This window comes from Salmo salar, chromosome 03 (genome assembly GCF_965601325.2).
Source record: "Salmo salar chromosome 03, fSalSal1, whole genome shotgun sequence".
Lineage (NCBI taxonomy): Eukaryota > Metazoa > Chordata > Actinopteri > Salmoniformes > Salmonidae > Salmo > Salmo salar.
Genome location: NC_138293.1, coordinates 43,313,291 through 43,333,527, shown reverse-complemented (window position 1 = coordinate 43,333,527; position 20,237 = coordinate 43,313,291). Strand labels below are relative to the sequence as shown.

General features: G+C 41.9%; 1 protein-coding gene across 1 annotated transcript; it reads left to right on the top strand.

Annotated features, from left to right (window-relative positions):
* The first annotated feature begins 10,495 nt into the window (after positions 1–10,495).
* Positions 10,496–15,875, top strand: LOC145877500 (ras-related protein Rab-8A-like). Its single transcript, XM_082973095.1, has 4 exons — positions 10,496–10,534; positions 12,675–12,764; positions 15,522–15,638; positions 15,786–15,875. Exons 1-4 carry the CDS (start codon positions 10,496–10,498, stop codon positions 15,873–15,875), a joined length of 336 nt encoding a protein of 111 aa, XP_082829221.1.
* The last annotated feature ends 4,362 nt before the right edge of the window (positions 15,876–20,237 follow it).

Sequence of the window (20,237 nt, the reverse complement as noted above, 5' to 3'; positions counted from 1 at the left end):
AACGGTTCACAAAGAAAGACTGTTTACTTTAGAGAGGAGTATCCACAGCTAGATAACATTCCGTATAAATTATCGTTCAGTTTGATCCCTAATGACGAGGTTCTAATCTCGTCCCTGGTACTTCATAGAACAAAAACACCATTTCATCCAATGGCATATATCAATTGTCAACTCTAGATACTCCCATCTCAAGCAAACCCCCTCTTGACCCCACTCCTAGACAGGCTCACTGGGGTGAGTGAGCCTCTAGGCCATATACTACCACAGGATAAGTGCGAGATCTAAGAGACTATGGTCCCAGACACTGCCATAAACCTCCCCACAAAAAGAAAAGGAGGGTGGGACTTGCTCACAGACATTGTGGAGACAAGTCATTGGTTCCCCATTAATCACGCCATCCCTTCACATGGTTTAAGAATAGGTAAAGAGACATTCACATATGAAGACAATATTGCATTCTGTCCTCCTCTCTTGCTGATATTCTGCAGAGCAACAGAGACAAGTAAAAGACAAGTCTGACCTCTCCCCTCTCTGGGCCCCAAGTGTCTGAGCCCCAGCTAAGGGAAACGTGCAACTGAAACATACCAGAGTCCAAAGGACACTTTCTAATGACAAGTATCTCACATAAGCATATTATACTAATAAAACATCTTAATTATCTATGTTACCCAACTAGTTCTGATTAATCCACCACAAACGTCTCCTTCACAGGCTGTTGATTGTGGCATGTGGAATATTGTCCCACTCCTCTTCAATTGCTGTGTAAAGTTGCTGGATATTGGCGTGAACTGGAACACGCTGTCGTACATGTCGAATCGAGAGCATCCCAAACATGCTCAATAGATGACATGTCTCGTGAGTATGCAGGCCATGGAAAAACTGGGGACATTTTCAGGATCCAGGAATTGTGTACAGATCCTTGCGACATGGATCGTGCATTATCATGAAGAAAGATAAAGTGATGGAGGCGGATGAATGGCATGACAATGAGCCTCACGATCTTGTCAAGGTTTCTATGTGCAGTGAAATTGCCATCGATAAAATGCAATTGTGTTTGTTGTCCGTAGCTTATGCCTGCCCATACCATAACCCCACCATTGTGCACTGTGTTCACAATGTTGACATAAGACAACCGCTCATCAACCCAATGCCATACACGTTGTCTGCCATCTGCCCGGTAGATTTGAAACCGGTATACAGCCAGTAGCCATTGAAGGTGAGCATTTTCGTACTGAAGTCATGTATGTACAGTTGAAGTCGGAAGTTTACATACACCTTAGCCAAATACATTTAAACTCCGTTTTTCACAATTCCTAACATCTAATCCGAGGAAAAATTCCCTTTCTTAGGTCAGTTAGGATCACCACTTTATTTTAAGAATGTGAAATGTCAGAATAATAGTAGAGAGAATGATTTACTTCAGCTTTTATTTATTTCATCACATTCCCAGTGGGTCAGAAATGTACATACACTCAATTAGTATTTGGTAGCATTGCCTTTAAATTGTTTGCCTTGGGTCAAACCTTTCAGATAGCCTTCCACAGGCTTCCCACAATAAGTTGGGTGAATTTTGGCCCATTCCTCCTGACAGAGCTGGTGTAACTGAGTCAGGTTTGTAGGCCTCCTTGCTCGCACATGCTTTAGCAGTTCTGCCCACAAATTTTCTATGGGATTGAGGTCAGGGCTGTGTGATGGCCACTCCAATACCTTGACTTTGTTGACCTTAAACCATTTTGCCACAACTTTGGCAAAGCATGCTTGGGGTCATTGTCCACTTGGAAGACCCATTTGCGACCAAGCTTTAACTTCCTGACTGATGTCTTGAGATGTTGCTTCAATATATCCACAAAATTTTCCGTCCTCATGATGCCATCTATTTTTTGAAGTGCACCAGTCCATCCTGCAGCAAAGCACCCCACAACATGATGCTGCAACCCCGTGCTTCACGGTTGGGATTGTGTTCTTTGGCTTGCAAGCCTGCCCCTTTTTCCTCCAAACATAATGATGGTCATTAAGGCCAAACAATCCTAACCGTAGTCCGGCTTTTTTATGGCAGTTTTGGAGCAGTGGCTTCTTCCTTGCTGAGCGGCCTTTCAGGTTATGTCATTATATGACTCATTTTACTGTGGATATAGGTACTTTTGTACCTGTTTCCTCCAGCATCTTCACAAGGTCCTTTGTTGTTGTCCTGGGATTGATTTGCACTTTTAGCACCAAAGTACGTTCATCTCTAGGAGACAGAACGCGTCTCCTTCCTGAGCGGTATGACAGCTGCATGGTCCCATGGTGTTTATACTTGCGTACTATTGTTTGTAAAGATGAACGTGGTACCTTCAGGCATTTGGAAATTGCTCCCAAGGATGAACCAGACTTGTGGAGGTCTACAATTTTTTTATGAGGTCTTGGCTGATTTCATTTTGATTTTCCCATGATGTCAAGCAAAGAGGCACGGAGTTGGAAGGTAGGCCTTGAAATACATCCACAGGTACACCTCCAATTGACTCAAATGATGTCAATTAGCCTATCAGAAGCTTCTAAAGCCATGACATAATTTTCTGGAATTTTCCCAGCTGTTTAAAGGCACAGTCAACTTAGTGTATGTAAACTTCTGACCCACTGGAATTGTGATACAGTGAATAAGTTAAATAATCTGTAAACAATTGTTGGAAAAATTACTTGTGTCATGCACGATGTAGATGTCCTAACCGACTTGTCAAAACTATAGTTTGTTAACAAGAAATGTGTGGATTGTTTGAAAAACGAGTTTTAATGACTCCAACCTAAGTGTATGTAAACTTACGACTTCAACTGTATATAACACTTTGCAATCCATCAGAATATGACTTGCCAGTCTGGCCTGCAAACCCAGCCAGGTCACCCGTGTTACAAGTCAGTATTTGACCACCATCCATGTCTGAGGATGTTGGGAGATGACATGGAAACCAGCCACTAGGGGCAACGGTGAGCACTGTTACCTTTCAAGTAGGTTTCGGGGTTTGCTAGGGAGTTGTGGACTGGGATGGCAGATGGTGTAAACATCGGCCTCTGATTTGAAAGGGTGCAAGTTTGAATCCAGCAATATAATTTTTTTTGTTTTAAGCCTATCCTAAACCTTAACACTTACCTTAACCACTCGGAGTTAATGCCTAACCTTAAGATTTCAGAGTTAATGCCTAAACGTAACACTAACCTTAAAAATTCGGAGTTAATACCTAAACATAACCTTAAACAATGTGATGTTTGCAACAACTTCAAAATTTGACGTTTGAGAAACATCTAATTCTGACGTGAGACCGGATGATGTAGTTACTTGGAGGAAGTGACATTGCTCACTAAATGACCTACACTGTAACAGAAAACTGTATATTATATGGTAATGTTAGGTATTATAATTGCTATATTTCGAATAGTACTGTAATTTCATCCCACATAATACAGTACTGTACAGTTAATTACACAGAGCTTCATTATCTGTTCAAAATTCACATTATTGACATCTGATGGTCAGCTGTTTTTTTCCTCAGTGTTTTCATAAAAATTCTGTGGAGCAAGAATAAGTTGTTGGCTTTGGTAGAATAGGATCGTTGGAATACCAGATTCGCATCTTACATCATGCTTCCCTTTTTTGCCTTTGTAACCGATGTGAAATGGCTAGCTAGTTCGCGGGGTGCGCGCTAATAGCGTTTCAACATCGGTGATGTCACTCGCTCTGAGACCTTGAAATAGTTGTTCCCCTTACTCTGCAAGGGCCACGGCTTTTGTGGAGCGATGGGTAACGATGCTTCGTGGGAGGCAGTTGTAGATGTGTGCAGAGGCTCCCTGGTTCGAGCCCAGGTAGGGGCGAGGAGAGGGACGGAAGCTATACTGTTACATTGGTGCCGTAACCCAGATCACTGGTTGCTGTGGAAAAGGAGGAGGTCAAAAGGGGCTGAGTGCTAATAGCGCTAATGTGTGCAGAGGGTCCCTGATTTGAGGGACGGAAGCTATACTGTTACACCTTCAAGTTGACTATTTTTCAAAAATTGAATCTATGGCATTATTTAGAATGCTTAAGACAGAAACGTATACTATTCTGTCTTAAGCATTCTAAATAATGCGAATTATTTGAACAATAGTGCAGACAGTGTGGTTTCACATAAACAACTTCTCAAAGTAGTGCGTCTTCAACGGTATTCGACCACTTACCCTCACGTCCCTGAATGTTCCATAGTTCCCTACTCTACCTGCTAAGCTACATGTACAAAATCCTAACTATATTTGTAAGTAATGTGTCCAGTAGAGGTCAATGTTTGAAAGCAGATTTGAATCGAAGAAAGCATCGGAATCACGGCGAAATCAGTGGGATCTCACATTTTGCAACACACGGTTTGAAAAAGCAGATGACCAAGATAAGCTTCAGACATCATTGATGACGTAATTCTGATCAAGCGATACACACACTGCTTCCTTGTTAGCTGTTTAGAGACTTCAACGCATGTCTCGGAACTCCTGTATCAAACACAATATCACAAGCAGAAAGTCTTAAACCTTAAAATCAGGCTTCCCCAACTGACGGCCCACGAGATTTAATTTGGGTCTTCTGTGATTTATTTGGCTCTCCAAGTTTTCTGAGCAAATCTAAAAAATAAATATACACTACCAGTCAAAAACACACCTACTCATTCAAGGGTTTTTATTTATTTTTACTATTTTCTACATTGTATAATAAAAGTGAAGACATCAAAACTATGCAATAACACATATGGAATCATGTAGTATCATTTTTCTATTTGAGATTCTTCAAAGTAGCCACCCTTTACCTTGATGACAGCTTTGCACACTCTTGTCATTCTCTCAACCAGCTTCATGAGGTAGTCACCTGGAAGGCATTTCAATTAACAGGTGTGCCTTGTTAAAAGTTCATTTTGTGTAATTACTTTCCTTCTTAATGCATTTGAGACAATCAGTTGTGTTGTGACAAGGTAAAGGTGGCACACAGAACATAGCCCTATTAAGTAACAGATCAAGTCCATATTATGGCAAGAACAGCTCAAATAAGCAAAGAAAAATGATAGTCCATCATTACTTTAAGTCATGAAGTTCAGTCAATGCAGAACATTTCAAGAACTTTGAACGTTTCTTTGAGTGCAGTCGCAAAAACCATCAAGCGCTATGATGAAACTGGCTCTCATGAGGACCGCCACAGGAAAGGAAGACCTAAAGTTACCTCTGCTGCAGAGGATCAGTTCATTGGAGTTAACTACCTCAGAATTTGCAGCCCAAATAAATGCTTTACAGAGTTCAAGTAACAGACACATCTCAACATCAACTGTTCAGAGGAGACTGTGTGTGAATCAGGCCTTCATGCTCAAATTGCTGCAAAGAAACCACTACTGAAGGACATCTATAAGAAGAAGAGACTTGCTTGCTCTGCTGCAGAGGAGTTACCAGCCTCAGAAATTTCAGCACCAAAAAATGCTTCACAGAGTTCAAGTAACAGACACATCTCAACAATTACTGTTCAGAGGACATTGCGTAAGTCCAACCTTCATGGTCTAATTGCTGCAAAGAAACCAATACTAAAGGACACCAATAAGAAGAAGAGACTTGCTTGGGCCAAGAAACACAAGCAATTGACCGGTGAAAATTTGTCCTTTTGTCTGATGAGTCCACATTTGAGATTTTTGGAACCAAACGCCATGTCTTTGTGAGACGCAGAGTAGGTGAACAGATGATCGCCGCATGTGTGGTTCCCACCGTGAAATATGGGGGAGGAGGTGTAATGTGTGAGGGTGCTTTGCTGGTGACACTGTTAGTGATTTATTTAGAATTCAAGGCACACTTAACCAGCATGTCTACCACAGCATTTTGCAGTGATAAGCCATCCCATCTGGTTTGCGCTTAATGGGACTATAGTTTGTTTTTCAACAGGACAATGACCCAACACACCTCCAGGCTGTGTAAGGGCTATTTGACCAAGAAGGAGAGTGATGTAGTGCTGCATCAGATGACCTGGCCTCCACAATCACACCCAACCTCAACCCAATTTAGATGGTTTGGGATGAGTTGGACCGCAGAGTGAAGGAAAAGCAGCCAACAAGTGCTCACCATTTGTGGGAACTCCTTCATGTCACGACTTTCTGCCGAAGTCGGTCCCTCTCCTTGTTCGGGCGGCGTTCGGCGGTCGACGTCACCGGCCTTCTAGCCATCGCCGATCCACTTTTCATTTTCCATTTGTTTTTTTCTTTGTTTTACACACCTGGTTTCAATCCCCCAATTACTTGTTCATTATTTAACACTCTGTTCACCCATGTTTTTTTGTGAGTGATTGTATTTATGTATACGGTCTGTTATTGTGGGCTAGTTTATTGTGTTGTTGTAACAATCTCTTTCAAGAGGGGGGTGTTCCACCTCGAGCCGGCGGCCAAGGTCCGAAACTCCAATGCGAAATCTTGAGCGCTCCTTGTCTCCTGCCGCAGATGGAACAGACGCTCACCCGGGGGATGGTCGAACACGGCCCGGAAGCGGCGGGTGAACTCTGGGTAGGCGTCCCTCGCTGAGTCTGGTCCCTCCCAGACCGCGTTGGCCCACTCCAGAGCTTTACCGGACAGGCAGGAGACAAGGGCGCTCACGCTCTCCTCTCCTGAAGGAGCCGGGTGAACGGTTGCCAGGTACTGCTCCAACTGGAGCAGAAAACCCTTGCACCCGGCAGCCGTCCCATCGTCCTCCCTCGGGAGGGCGAGCTGAATACCGCTGGGCCCAGATGGTGCCGGCACAGGTGATGGTGTAGGGTGGTACACGGTGGGTGCAGGGGTAGGCAGACCACCCCTCTCCCATCTCTCCATCGTTGCAATCACCTGATCCCTGCCTGTCCCGAGACGGTGGAGGACGGTGGTGTGATGTAGAACGTGCTACTCCATGGACGTGGAGGGCGCGTCAGCTCCTGCTGACTCCATGATTGCTGGGTGCGGGATTCTGTAACAACCTCTTTCAAGAGGGTGGTGTGTGTGGAATCAGGAGCAGGAGAGCAGAAGGGTTCCAGGGAATCAAATGTATTTTAATACAGGCGGTCCCAAAGGCACAGCACAAAACGCACAAGGTAACCACACGAAATGTATCATCCACCCACAGGGATAGGAACACAGTTCACACAGAGGAGAAATCTCAACTCCGAAATCTAGCGAACACAAATGTCCACGGTAAAACACATAATGTTCAAAACGAAACAAAACCCCGCGGTGCAGGCATGCACCCCTTACCGTACTAATTAGTAAAAATCCCGCACACAGCCTAACCTGCAGCGGGGAAATATAAACGCACCGAATCAGACACAACAAGACACAAGTGTGACAAACCAGACAGTGCTAAACGAAAAAGGAAAATGGGATCGGTGGCAGCTAGTAGGCCGGCGACGATGACCGCCGAGCAACGCCCGAACAGGGAGAGGAGCCACCTTCGGTGGACGTTGTGACAGTTGTATTTATTGATTCCTTGAGTAAATTACGTTCCTTACTCATTTCTGCTGTCCTGCGCCTGACTCCTCCACACCAGCTACACACAGGTCAATTACACTTCAAGACGGTTGGAAAATCATTCCTCATGAAACTGGTTGAAAGAATGCCATAATCCCTACATAGTATGCTACTTTTGACCAGGGCCCTATGCGACTCAACCCTGAAACCCATAGGGCTCTTGTCAAAAGTAATTAACTTGCACCTGTAAGAGCCCTATGCACCCTGGAGTGTGCGAAGCTGTCATCAAGGCAAAGGGTGGCTACTTTGAAGAATATAAAATATAAAATATATTTTGATTTATTGAACACTTTTTGCTTACTACATGATTCCATATGTGTTATTTCATAGTTTTGATGTCTTCACCATTATTCTACAATGTAGAAAATAGTAAAAATAACGACAAACCCTTGAATGAGGTGTGTCCACATTTTTGACTGGTACTGTTTATTTTTTGTTTTATTGTTGGACATTAAAGACTGTAAAAACACCAGCAAATCGTCACCAAGTGATTCTAATTTAGGAAATCTGTTCCAGTGTTCCCACGCAATAGAGAGATAAGAGATCTTCACTACCGTTGAAATGTTTGGGGTAACTTATTAATGTCCTTGTTGTTGAAATAAAAACACATTTTTTTGTCCATTAAAATAACTTCAAATTGATCACAAATACAGTGTAGACATTAAAATGACTATTGTAGCTGGAAACAGCAGATTTTTTTATGGAATATCTACATAGGCGTACAGAGGCCCATTATCAGCAACCAACACTCCTGTGTCCCAATGGCACGTTGTGTTACCTAATCCAAATTATCATTTTAAAAGGCAAATTAATCATTAAAAAACCCTTTTGCAATTATGTTAACACAGATGAAAACTGTTGTCCTAAATAAAGAAGCAATCAAACTGGCCTTCTTTAGACTAGTTCAGTGTCTGGAGCATCAGCATTTACTGGTTCGATTACAGGCTCAAAATGGCCAGAAACAAAGACCTTTCTTCTGAAACTCGTCAATCTATTCTTGCTCTGAGAAATGAAGACTATTGCATGTGAGAAATTGCCAAGAAACTGAAGATCTCGTACAATGCTGTGTATTACTCCCTTCACGGAACAGTGCAAACTGACTCTAACCAGAATAGAAAGTGGAGTGGGCCAAGACAAATTTCTTCAGCTTCCTAAGGCTGAAGAGGCGCTGTTGCGCCTTCTTCGCCACACTGTCTGTGTGGGTGGACCATTTCAGATTGTCAGTGATGTGTACGCAGAGGAACTTGAAGCTTTTCACCTTCTCCACTGCGGTCCCGTCGATGTGGATAGGGGCATGCTCCCTCTGCTGTTTCCTGAAGTCCACTATCAGCTCCTTAGTTTTGTTGACGTTGACTCAGCCAGGGCCCTCACCTCCTCCCTGTAGGCTGTCTTGTCAATGTTGGTAATCAGGCCTACTACTGTTGTGTCATCTGCAAACTTGATGATTGAGTGTGAGGCGTGCGTGGCCACGCAGTCATGGGTGAACAGGGAGTTTAGGAGGGGGCTGGGCACACATCCTTCTGGGGCTCCTGTGTTGAGGATCAGCGAAGTGGGGGTGTTGTTTCCTGCCTTTACCACTTGGAGGCATCTCGTCAGGAAGTCCAGGACCCAGTTGCACAGGGCAGGGTTCAGACCCAGGGCTCCGAGCTTAATGATGAGCTTGGAGGGTACTATGGTGTTGAAGGCTGAGCTGTAGTCAATAAACAGAATTCTTACATAGGTATTCCTCTTATCCAGATGTGATAGGGCAGTGAGCAGTGCGATGGCGATTGCATTGTCTGTGGATCTATTGGGGCGCTATGCAAATTGCAGTGGGTCTAGAGCAGGCCTGGGCAATTCCTGTCCTCGGGGGCCTGATTGGTGTCACACTTTTCCCTCATCCCTAGCAATCACAGATGATTTAAACTAATTGAATTCTAAACTGAAGATCATGATTAGTTGATTATTGGAGTCAGGTGTGTTAGCTGGGACTGGGGAAAAAGTGTGACACCAATCAGCCCCCGAGGACAGGAGTTGCCCAGGCCTGCTCTATAGTGTCAGGTAATGGAGAGGTGATATTATATCTGTTTGGGCTTCTTCCGGTCAATTTGCAGTCTACAAATTATTTGTCATTATGTTCCGCTCAAGAAATAAAATCAGCCCGGCTTAATCTAGTTGATGATCCCTGCCTTAAATGGTTGAGCATTTTGAAATGTCCTATTAGTCTGTTTCGCCCTGTAGTCACTGCCATTTTGGAAGCCTTTGTTAATGCCTCTAGAAATGCAAGTGATATAAAACACAAAATATTAATTGATGTGTTGTAATGTGTAAACACTATACCAAGCACCAACCTGCTTGCACCAATCCCATGTAATTACGGTAAGTACCGTGAAATACACAAATTTCATTCATTCATTCATTCATTTCGATTACAATAGTATTTACTTTTTACAATATAATACAGTCCATTTTATGGTATTGTACTGTGTGTCATTACACAGTAGTAGCTTTGATACCGTATTTATTGTCACGACAGTGACGGATGGTGGTGCCCCTCCTCGGCCGGGCGGAGCTCGGCGGTCGTCGTCGCCGGCCTACTAGCTACCGTCGATCCCTTTTTGTTTCACTTTCTGTTGGTTAGGTCTAGGTAGGCACGCACCTGTTTTGGGTTAGTCATTAGTAGGGGGGGGTCTTTAGTTTAGCGTAGGATGTATGTGTTTGTGCGTGATTGTGTTTCTTGTCCGGGTTTTGTGCTATAGGAACGTGTACTGTTTTTTTCCCTCTGCCTGTGGTTTGTTTTCATTGTGTACACCACCGCAGAATAATTTAAGGGCTGCGCCCCTATACTTTTGGCGACCACATCCAGTTGTCTTGAATAAAGAAGTGTGGTCAAGAACTCTCTGTCTCCTGCGCCTGACTCTACCTCTCCTGTTGTTTTTTCGAGCCAGCCCGTGACATTTATATTACAGTAGGTGTACTGTAATATGAAATACAGAATGTTGGTTATGTCACGTCTTTCTGGGGAGGCAGCTGAGTTCGGTCTTGTGAGTGTTAGGTGTCAGTGGATACTTTTATGGCCGAGGCTGTGGATCCTTAGGTAACCGCCCTGTCCTGCCCCCCCCCCTTCAAATCAAATCAAATGTATTTATATAGCCCTTCTTAGATATCTCAAAGTGTTGTACAGAAACCCAGCCTAAAACCACAAATAGCAAGCAATGCAGGTGTAGAAGCACGGTGGCTAGGAAAAACTCCCTTAGAAAGGCCAAAACCTAGGAAGAAACCTAGAGAGGAACCAGGCTATGAGGGGTGGCCAGTCCTCTTCTGGCTGTGCCGGGTGAAGATTATAACAGAACATGGCCAAAATGTTCAAATGTTCATAAATGACCAGCATGGTCAAATAATAATAATCACAGTTGTTGTCGAGGGTGCAACAAGTCAGTAACACAAGAGTAAGTGTCAGTTGGCTTTTTCATAGTCGATCTTTGAGAGTATCTCTACTGCTCCTGCTGTCTCTAGAGAGTTGAAAACAGCAGGTCTGCCCCCGTCACTCCCTTCTTGGATCCCGTTTCCTCAGCACTGAAGATCCAAATCGTGTTCTGCGCATGTGTTTCTTAAACTTTACACACATTTGTGTGTTCACCCTCCCTTCACATTTCTCACTGTCTATCCTGAAGGATAATTCTTCTAGTTTTACCAGTGAAATGTCCATGCAGCATCAGCATACCAACCATTTTATCTCAATCATTTTGATGGGGGTATGAATTTACAACTTCTTGAGTAATAGTGTTGTTTCGAAATAGCCTACAATGTTTTGAACTTTGTGCAGTGATTGAATTTTAGAACAGATGGTGTTAACAAAATGTAGCATAACCTACCTGTGTTTAATTGAAATCAAAGCACATATTCGATTATTTGTTTAAATTACTGTTAATCGGAGATTCTGGTGTCGGGAAGACATGCGTGTTGTTCAGGTTCTCAGAGGATGCATTTAACTCCACATTCATCTCCACCATAGGTAGGTGTTTTTTTTTACACCATAAGTAGGTGTGACTTTGGTTAGCCACACAATTCCATGTTTACAAAACGTCTCATCACCACATAAAGCAGTTAGCTTATTAGCCTTTGATTATTGAGTAACGGACTAAGTAAGGTTAGTTAGCTAACTGATTATCTACAATCACATTGAATACAGTGTAAAGTTACAATGCCATTGACGTTAGCTGTAGTACATAGCTATATCTTATCCAAACATTTTAGCTAGCTACTGAACTTTCTATAGTTTACTAATTGTTAGCCTAGTAAATAGCTGATGTTATCTTTAAATCCGCTAGCTAAATCCAAATGTTAAAGTGTAGCTACGGGCCAAATATATTTCTAACTAACTCAAGATAGTTCATCTATGTCGTTTATAGTGGGAGCGAATGAAACATAGTGGGCCGAACAAACTAGGAGATGGGCAGAGCCAGGCATGAGCTAGCGAGATCCTATTTGTGCGTTGTAACATGTATTTGCATATTTCCGTTAAAGAGCGTCCTCTGTGAAGTGGGCGTGTGCAGAACATAATTCATGGCGTATTATCCAGCTAGTTAACAATTCGGCTAGTTTACCCTGGATGCTGTTGATGCCACGTATCATAAACATGAACCTTTTACATTTTTTATTGTATAGGAAGTTGTAGATGTAACTGTATGCTACTAGAGATGAGTCATACCTAGCCATTACACACAATAGTATCTAAATTCATATTCCCTGTCGCTCTTATTATTCTCCTGTAGGCATTGACTTTAAGATTAGAACAATAGAACTAGATGGCAGGAAGATAAAGTTACAGATATGGTAAGTTGTGTCCTTTTCATGCACTTCTCCTTGAGCGTGGACTGCTTTTCATACAGAGAGAGAGCCTAGGCTACACCACGAAGGATTTTGCCTTACTGTTATTTTTTATTTATTTATTTAACAAGGCAAGTCAGTGAAGAACAAATTCTTATTTACAGTGACGGCCTACACCGGCCAAATTCAGACGACGCTGGGCCAATCCCTATGGGACTCCCAATCACGGCCGGTTGTGATACAGTTTGGATCCAAACCAGGTTACGCCAGTTACGCCTCTAGCACTGAGATGCAGTGTCTTAGACCACTGTGCCACTTGGAGCCCATTACCGACCACTCTTGTCTTCTCCATAGCATGCATCGGCTGATGTTGAGAAGATGGTCCTTGGTAACAAATGTGACATCAATGACAAACGGCAGGTGTCCAAAGAAAGGGGAGAGAAGGTGAGTTCTGCTGCAATCATGTAATTAATCACAAGCTCAGTTCTTGTGGTTGTTACTGTACAGCCTAAATGGCTTGGATGATGTAGAGCAGTGGTCACCAACCTTTTCTGAGTCAAGATCACTTTTGCAGTCAAAAAGCAAGCTGAGAACTACTGCTCATATTATTATTTTTTTTACATTAACCTCACACAAACAGTTTTTTAGTAATGAGGTTTGGGCAGTAGGCCTAATACATTATCACAGCATATTGGCTATATGATTGGCCTGCCAATATTGTTAAGATCAAATCACGACGTCAGTGATATTCAGGTTGAAAATTCTGAGCTCTAGGAAGATGCCCGAGTTTTCCGAATTGGATGCCCGTTCAAAATTATTTTTGCCAACCGCCTCTCACGGTCCCTGCTCTCTCCTTCCTTTCCCTCCGGTGAGACTGACCAGAGAGAGGGGACACGGTCTTCCACCTAATGGCGAAACTCGAGTTGCACCGCATCTGCCTCATGCACAAATTCATGTTGTTCCTATGACCAGAGAAAGTGAAATATTCCTTAATATTAAAATCGACATGACGAGCTGCTAATAATAATTAAACACAGGGCTATCAATTCTTGGCTACTCATTCATTGCAGCTGCAGCCCGAGCGGAAGTACTGAGAAGCGCGTTTTGTAATAGTGTTGAATAAAAACTGTGACAATCCTGAATATGAACTTAAACATGAACTCACTCATAAAAACGGCAGGTCTTTTCTGTATTCGTTGACATTCTCTCTGTAGTCATGTTTTTAAAAGTTGTTAAATCTTACGCAGGCTAGTAGCCTATTAAACTTGGCTGTGGCCAGGGTCATGGAAGCTCTGTAGCCACAGTGATTTGAGATATCTGATTGGGCAGGACTTTTGTGCAGCTACCGACAACAGCTCAATACGATCGCGCTCGACCGGTTGGCGACCACTGATGTAGAGCATTGTATAACACAAAGTCCGCCATGTGGCCTGACATGTTGTGTAGGTACATATAAAAAAAACAGATAGAAACTGACGATAGTAACTAGGATGACGATAGTAACTAGTAACACACATGACGATAGTAACTAGGATTGACGGTATCCAGATTTTCATGTCAACATACCATCCTTCTCTCATCCCAGGATTTACGGTTTTACCGGCTTAGTACACAAGGGGGCGGCAAAAATGCAAAAAAGACCATTGGTCGTCTATACCAGAAAGCTAACATAATTAGCACAAGTAATAGCGAATTTCCATGGAGGTTGCTTGCTAAATATGTTATCGAGCACAATCAAAAATAAACTAATTGTAATGACAGGCAATCAGCTCATAAAGTTATACATAAATAGATAGTAGCTGCCAAATGTCTGCTTGTCTGAAGGAAGAACTGTACTGGCTCTGGTGCAGCATGTGCACACACTGTCTGTCTGGAGTGGCTAGGGCAACAGGCCTGCCTGTTCTGGTCAGAGAAGAGGTTGGAGGAGCAGACGGGCCAAGAACGGAGAGGAGAAAAAACAACAAAAAATCAAGATAGCAGTGGCAGCTGTACATATAATTCATCCAATGGCTTTGACTTCTCAAACACGGCAGAAAGATAACACTTCTCTGACCAGAACAGGCAGGATTAGAGAATGCATCTAAGTTTAACTTGCTAGTTAACACAGAATTCTGTGTTTGTCACGCAGGGGAAAAAAAGGGACTGTATAAGGAATATCTGGCTGCGTTTTGTAAATGCTGATCTAAAATGCTTAAATTCCTGCTCGACACATCTTTGCTTCAGTTGCACTTCTCCGCTCTGGTGAGAATTCACGAACAGGCATTCTATCAGCAGACCACGCTCTGACTGATGTGTAGCTACTTTTCTCTGGTTCTTTTCTAGGTGTATCCTACTTTTCTCCTGTAAAATGCAAGATTAACTTTAAGAAAAACATTAGGAAATGTAACTGGCTACATTCTTTCTATGGAAAACAGAAATATGATGGCCATGTATCATATTTGCCAAAAGACCTTGCTTTTTCATTCTAAGCTCATTTATTTGTGTGGCTGCCAGCCAAATAGCGCTGCAATTCTGTTGTCATCTGATGAAAATGATGCTATTTTATGCCGAATGTGTTGCACTAATGTATTCTCTGTGAAAGAACTATAGTTGCAGGCCCCTGATCACTCTATTGACGCAAGAAAAACACTGACTTTCAATATAAAACGCAGCTGGACTCACCTGCTACCAATACACAGCTGGACTCACCTGCTACCACTTTCTCCCGTTTTGCTATTTACAAACAAACATTTCACTGGCTCAACTTTTCTGGTGAACTATGGTAAGCTTCATAATGTGACCGGTGAAATAAAGAACGCTATCTGCTTTATCTCCTAACGTATTGCACAAGTTGACTGCAGGTATTTAATTAAGTAGCTACAAATCTTAAAATGTATTGAAAAACTTGAGATAAATAGTTTTGACTGTATTCAAAAACATTTAGTGGCTATTTCCAAATACCCCAGTATATGGCATACGGCCCAAGCCTAATAGTAACATTAGCCTGGTAATAACCACTGAAATCATTACAGAACTGATGGAAAACAAAGGCTACAGTTTCAGAAAGCATCAGATATGGCAAAATTGATGGATAGAGGAATTATCCACCACAACTTTCCGCGGCAAGGCAGTGCGAACCTCCAAACTTCGTTGAAGACACGGGCAAAATAAATTCTGATGTCCCTGATGTAGAGTCAAAGCATTACTCCCTTTTTTTCTCAGCTGGCGTTGGAGTATGGTATCAAGTTCATGGAGACCAGTGCAAAGGCCAATATCAATGTGGAAAATGCGTTTTTGACACTTGCCAGAGACATCAAATCGAAGATGGACACAAAATTGGTAAGTTCAACCTCCCTTTCTTCCACTTTTCCATATGAACAATAGATTATAGTTCAATAATGACTTAGGTTTTAAAGAAGGAACTTTAAGAATGTCAACAATATATATATTTTTTAAGAAGTTAAAAATAAACTGTCTTTGTTCCAGGAGGGCAATAGTCCCCAGGGGAGCAGCCACGGGGTGAAGATCTCTGAGCCCCAGAAGAAGATCAGCTTCTTCCCCTGTGCCCTACTGTGAGGACCAGACCAAGGTTATATCCTAAATGGAACCCTATTCCCAATTTAGTGCACTACTTTTGACCATGGCCTATAGGGCTCTGGTCAAAAGTAGTACGCTATGTAGAGAATAGGGTGCTGTTTGGGATGTACACCCAAGGCCTTGCCTGCCCATCCCTGGCTGGGGCGCTGGCTAGCTGGACACAACTGGACTGTGCTTGCTCCCAGCACCCCCTCTCCTTCTACCTATTTTCTTCAACCAGTCCCAATTCATTCCCTACCTCTTCCCCTTGGACCTAACCTTTTAGATGTTTGTGCATCTGAAGTGTTTGGATAGGTATAAGCAGTTTAGTGTTGGAGCTTCCACCATACTGTTTACACCTTACAGATCTGAACATTGAAGACTTAGGACCAACGGGAATTGGTAGGGAGAGAATTGGAAATTGCCTCCCTCCCTGTCCTCCTCTCCCAACATCATGCTCAAGGGCAGGTTGACTACTCCACGTCTCCCATTCACAACGTCCACATGATACCTGGTGATGCTGCAGTTCTTCCAGCTCGCCCACCAAGCTCGTGTTTCTCTCTCCACGAGTCAGACAGACTGACCAACCGGTGAAGACGCCACTCGTTTTTCAAAACTTTGTTAAAATATAATTTCACACAAAAGATGGGCTCGTCCTTCTGTTTCACATTGGTCTCTCTATGTATAACATTTTACATTTTTCACACTCACCCACCTGGATGCACAACTGCCAAAGTTGGAGCCCCACTTACTTCCCTGTTAGAGTAGCTTGAATAACCTCAGAGGTTTGGGTTAGGGAACATGATGTGGATGTTTAGATTATATTTACTCTCTAGCCACATTGTTAACATGGTCCAGAGGCTGATAAGCTTTTTTTGGTTTGATGAAACAGAGTTGTTTAATGAATGATGAAATTTGCCTTGAAGATGCACTTTTTTTCAGGAAAGTGATCACTAAATCATTTGATTATTCAGACTGAAAGAAAGACAATTTGTTCTATGTGCATTCTATTCTGTTCCGTTTTAGACAATCATTTAATGCTACAGTACTCTAAACATGAGATGCCTGAATTGCAACAAGCCGCTTTCTCTGAATGTTCTTGTGCTGTAGCTATTCCGCTGTTGTTTTGACTTGTTTACTGCCAGTCCCTGGTCTTTTTTCTTCAGGCTTGAGAACCTTCACACACGAATGTCCTTGAAGGTTTACCTCTTAAGACAAGGCCTGGGACTACATTCCAGCTCTACAGTGTTGTTGTTTCTTTAGAACAGTAGTGTAAAATTTGTTGAAATGTAATATTGTACAGAGTTGTCACTTAGCCAGCCAGAGAGTAGGGCACTACATAGGGATTAGGTTGCCTTTTCAGACACACCCGTAGTGTATTTGTTTTCAGTCAGGGCAGCACAGCAACAACATCCATTCATGAGATCTGGTTTATCCCCAGCTATATGACATCTCTGAACAGGGGTGTGTATCTGTCTGTCTGCTTGTACAAACATCAATGTTACAGTGTGGACAGACAAAACACCTTCCAATCCATTCCTTGCACTTTTACCAGTAACCTGTGTGAAGTCTGTGCCAAGTGATTATTTCGCAATACAAGACGAGCATTTTATTTTGGTTGAATTGAATGGCATTTCTGATCTATTTGATTGGATTATGGTAATGAGTGGTAGATACTTTGTCCATACCTTAGATAATATATGAATTCTATTAGACAATTCTTACACCTTTTTATAAATGGCTTTCGATCCTTTTCTACTTTTAATTTGTGTTCTACGGTTTAGGGCATGTGTTGACAAATGTCTCAGAATATGAATGCTGATCTAGAATCTGGTACTCCCTCTTATTTGTTATGATTTAAGAGGCAAAACTGATCCTAGAATAGCATTCCTACTCTGATATACTTGATGAATACGGGCCCTGGTATCAGTAAAGAAATCCTACATTGTCATGGTGGTTGTTCCAACAATAATTTGTTATGGTATGGTGTTTACAGTTTTAGTTGTATGCTTCTGCCCTGACAGATTTAAGTATACTCCTTATGTGATGATCTCTTGGCTTATGAAGTCAAGTTAAAACCAGTCAACTTCAAGTTTTTGTTTGTTGTAGTATGTCCTCTGTTTTTGTTTGTCCTTTTGGTCAGAACCTTGTTTGACAGCTAGGTGGCACCATATCACCAGCGGACGCTGTTATAACATGGGAATAATACATTGTGTGTTCTAACAGCAAGAAAATATCCTTAGTATGCACTGACAATTCCATTAAAATGCTGTGTAATGTTTTGGAAATGGAAGAAAAAATGTGCATGTGTTATGTAAACATTTTTGCTTTGTTGATCTATACCATCGAGTCCTCTTTACCCCAGACTTTCCAGTTTTCCACTTCCTGTTATTTTACATGCCTGAGTGCCAGTCTGTTTGTGCTATCATGCCAACTCCTTTATCCTAGCCTGCACTTTTCTATATCTACTACTGTACTGGGACCTAATATTGCACCCTCCTCTAAACCACATGTCTTAATAATAACTAATACTCAGTATTTTCCAGTTTGGAGCAAGCCTGGTCCCAGATCTGTCTGTGCTCTTGTCAATTCCGTCATTGTCAAGCCATTGCAAGTGTTTGACATGAGAATTCCAGAAGGAGTTGGCAAGAGAGCAGAAACAGGCTGTCACCCAGCCTAGTTTGAAGCTATGCATTATGACATTTGGACCTCTCCATTTTTGTGTATTTCTGTGATTTTGTTATTTTGAGAGTTCTATATCTGTGAAATGGTTGCCCCACATGTCATACATTCTTCCTTTAAAAACCTGTCTCTTGACGTGGAATTCGATGACGCTATTATTGAAAGAGTATGGACTTGTTTGTCTTGCCTTGAACCAAGCATATGACCAATCTATACTTGGTTTTTCCCCTTCTATTTTTGGTACTTTCAATGCAATGATATGCTACATTTTTTTGTGATACTGAAGATGGGTAGACAGAAGTTGGCACAAAGGAGAGATGACTGTTTTCTTTCTTTTGATAGCTTTAATCTTACAACAGTAAAATGTGTTATCCATGTCTCCTTGTTCTTTCTGTCAGTAAAGGTGTGAATTATGATTTTCTCCATTGACATCAATGCATGACTAAGTGAAAATGCCGGATTAGGAAAAGTTACGATTCATCCCTAAATGCATATCACTTAAGTTAAAAAAAAATAAACAAATTAAGAGCACATTTTCATTCCATTGTCGATTGCGAGGTACACCGGGAGAATCAAATAACATAAGTTACATTTTGAAAGAAATTGTTGTAAGTACATCATGTAAAAAATGTCTACTTTAATTGTACTGTACTTTCTAAAATCATACTGAAATTGATCTGCAGTTTTGTAGATATCTGTGCTTTCAATTTAATATAAGATTCTTAAAAAAAAACTGATTTGTAAATGTTTTATTTTAAATGACTGTTACAGGCCTTATTTACTGGAAACTAAACGGGGGGGGGGGGAAATGACCAAAACAGGGAGGGACTACCTGAACTTTTGGTTGTTCTCTCTCATTTTCATTATAAAACCTTTGCCTACGGTGTGTGCACTAATGAGTGACGACATACATTGTGGATAGGGACTATTGAGTGTCAGCTGAACAAATTAGTTTAGAATGGAGTGTTTATACGTCCATGACACAGATGCCTCTCCCTCCATTACTCCTCCATGGTTCAGTGAAATATCACGGCAGATGTTTCTATAGCCTGCTGTAACTGAGCCCCGGTAGACGAGAATACAAATTTACTGTTGGTCATCATAGTTAAGGAGCCCAATCCTGTTAGCTATAGGAGTTAGATCTTCATAATATACTATTTAGCTGCAATAGCAGGTCAGCTGCCAATGTACTTGGATTAAAACATAAGGCTCTGGGCTGGCCTACATTGCCATGAAGAAACAAGAAGGCCCACACACTACTGTATAATGTTCATACAACATATTTTAGAGAATGTTTACAGTGCATTCAGCAATTACTCAGAACCCTTGACTTTTTCCACATTTTGTTACATTACAGCCTTATTCTAAAATGGCTAAAATAAGAAAGGTTCTCATCAATCTATACACAATACCCCATAATGACAAAGTAAAAACAGGTTTTTTAAAAAGTTTGCAAATGTATTGAAAACAAAAAACATATCTTATTCTCATAAGTATTCAGACACTTTGCTATGAGACTCTAAATTGAGCTCAGGTGCATCCTGTTTCCATTGATCATCCTTGATGTTTCTACAACTTCATCGGAGTCCACCTGTGGTCAATTCAATTGATTGGAAATTGTTTGGAAAGCACACACCTGTGTAGCTAAGGTCCCCCAGTTGACAGTGCATGTCAGAGCAA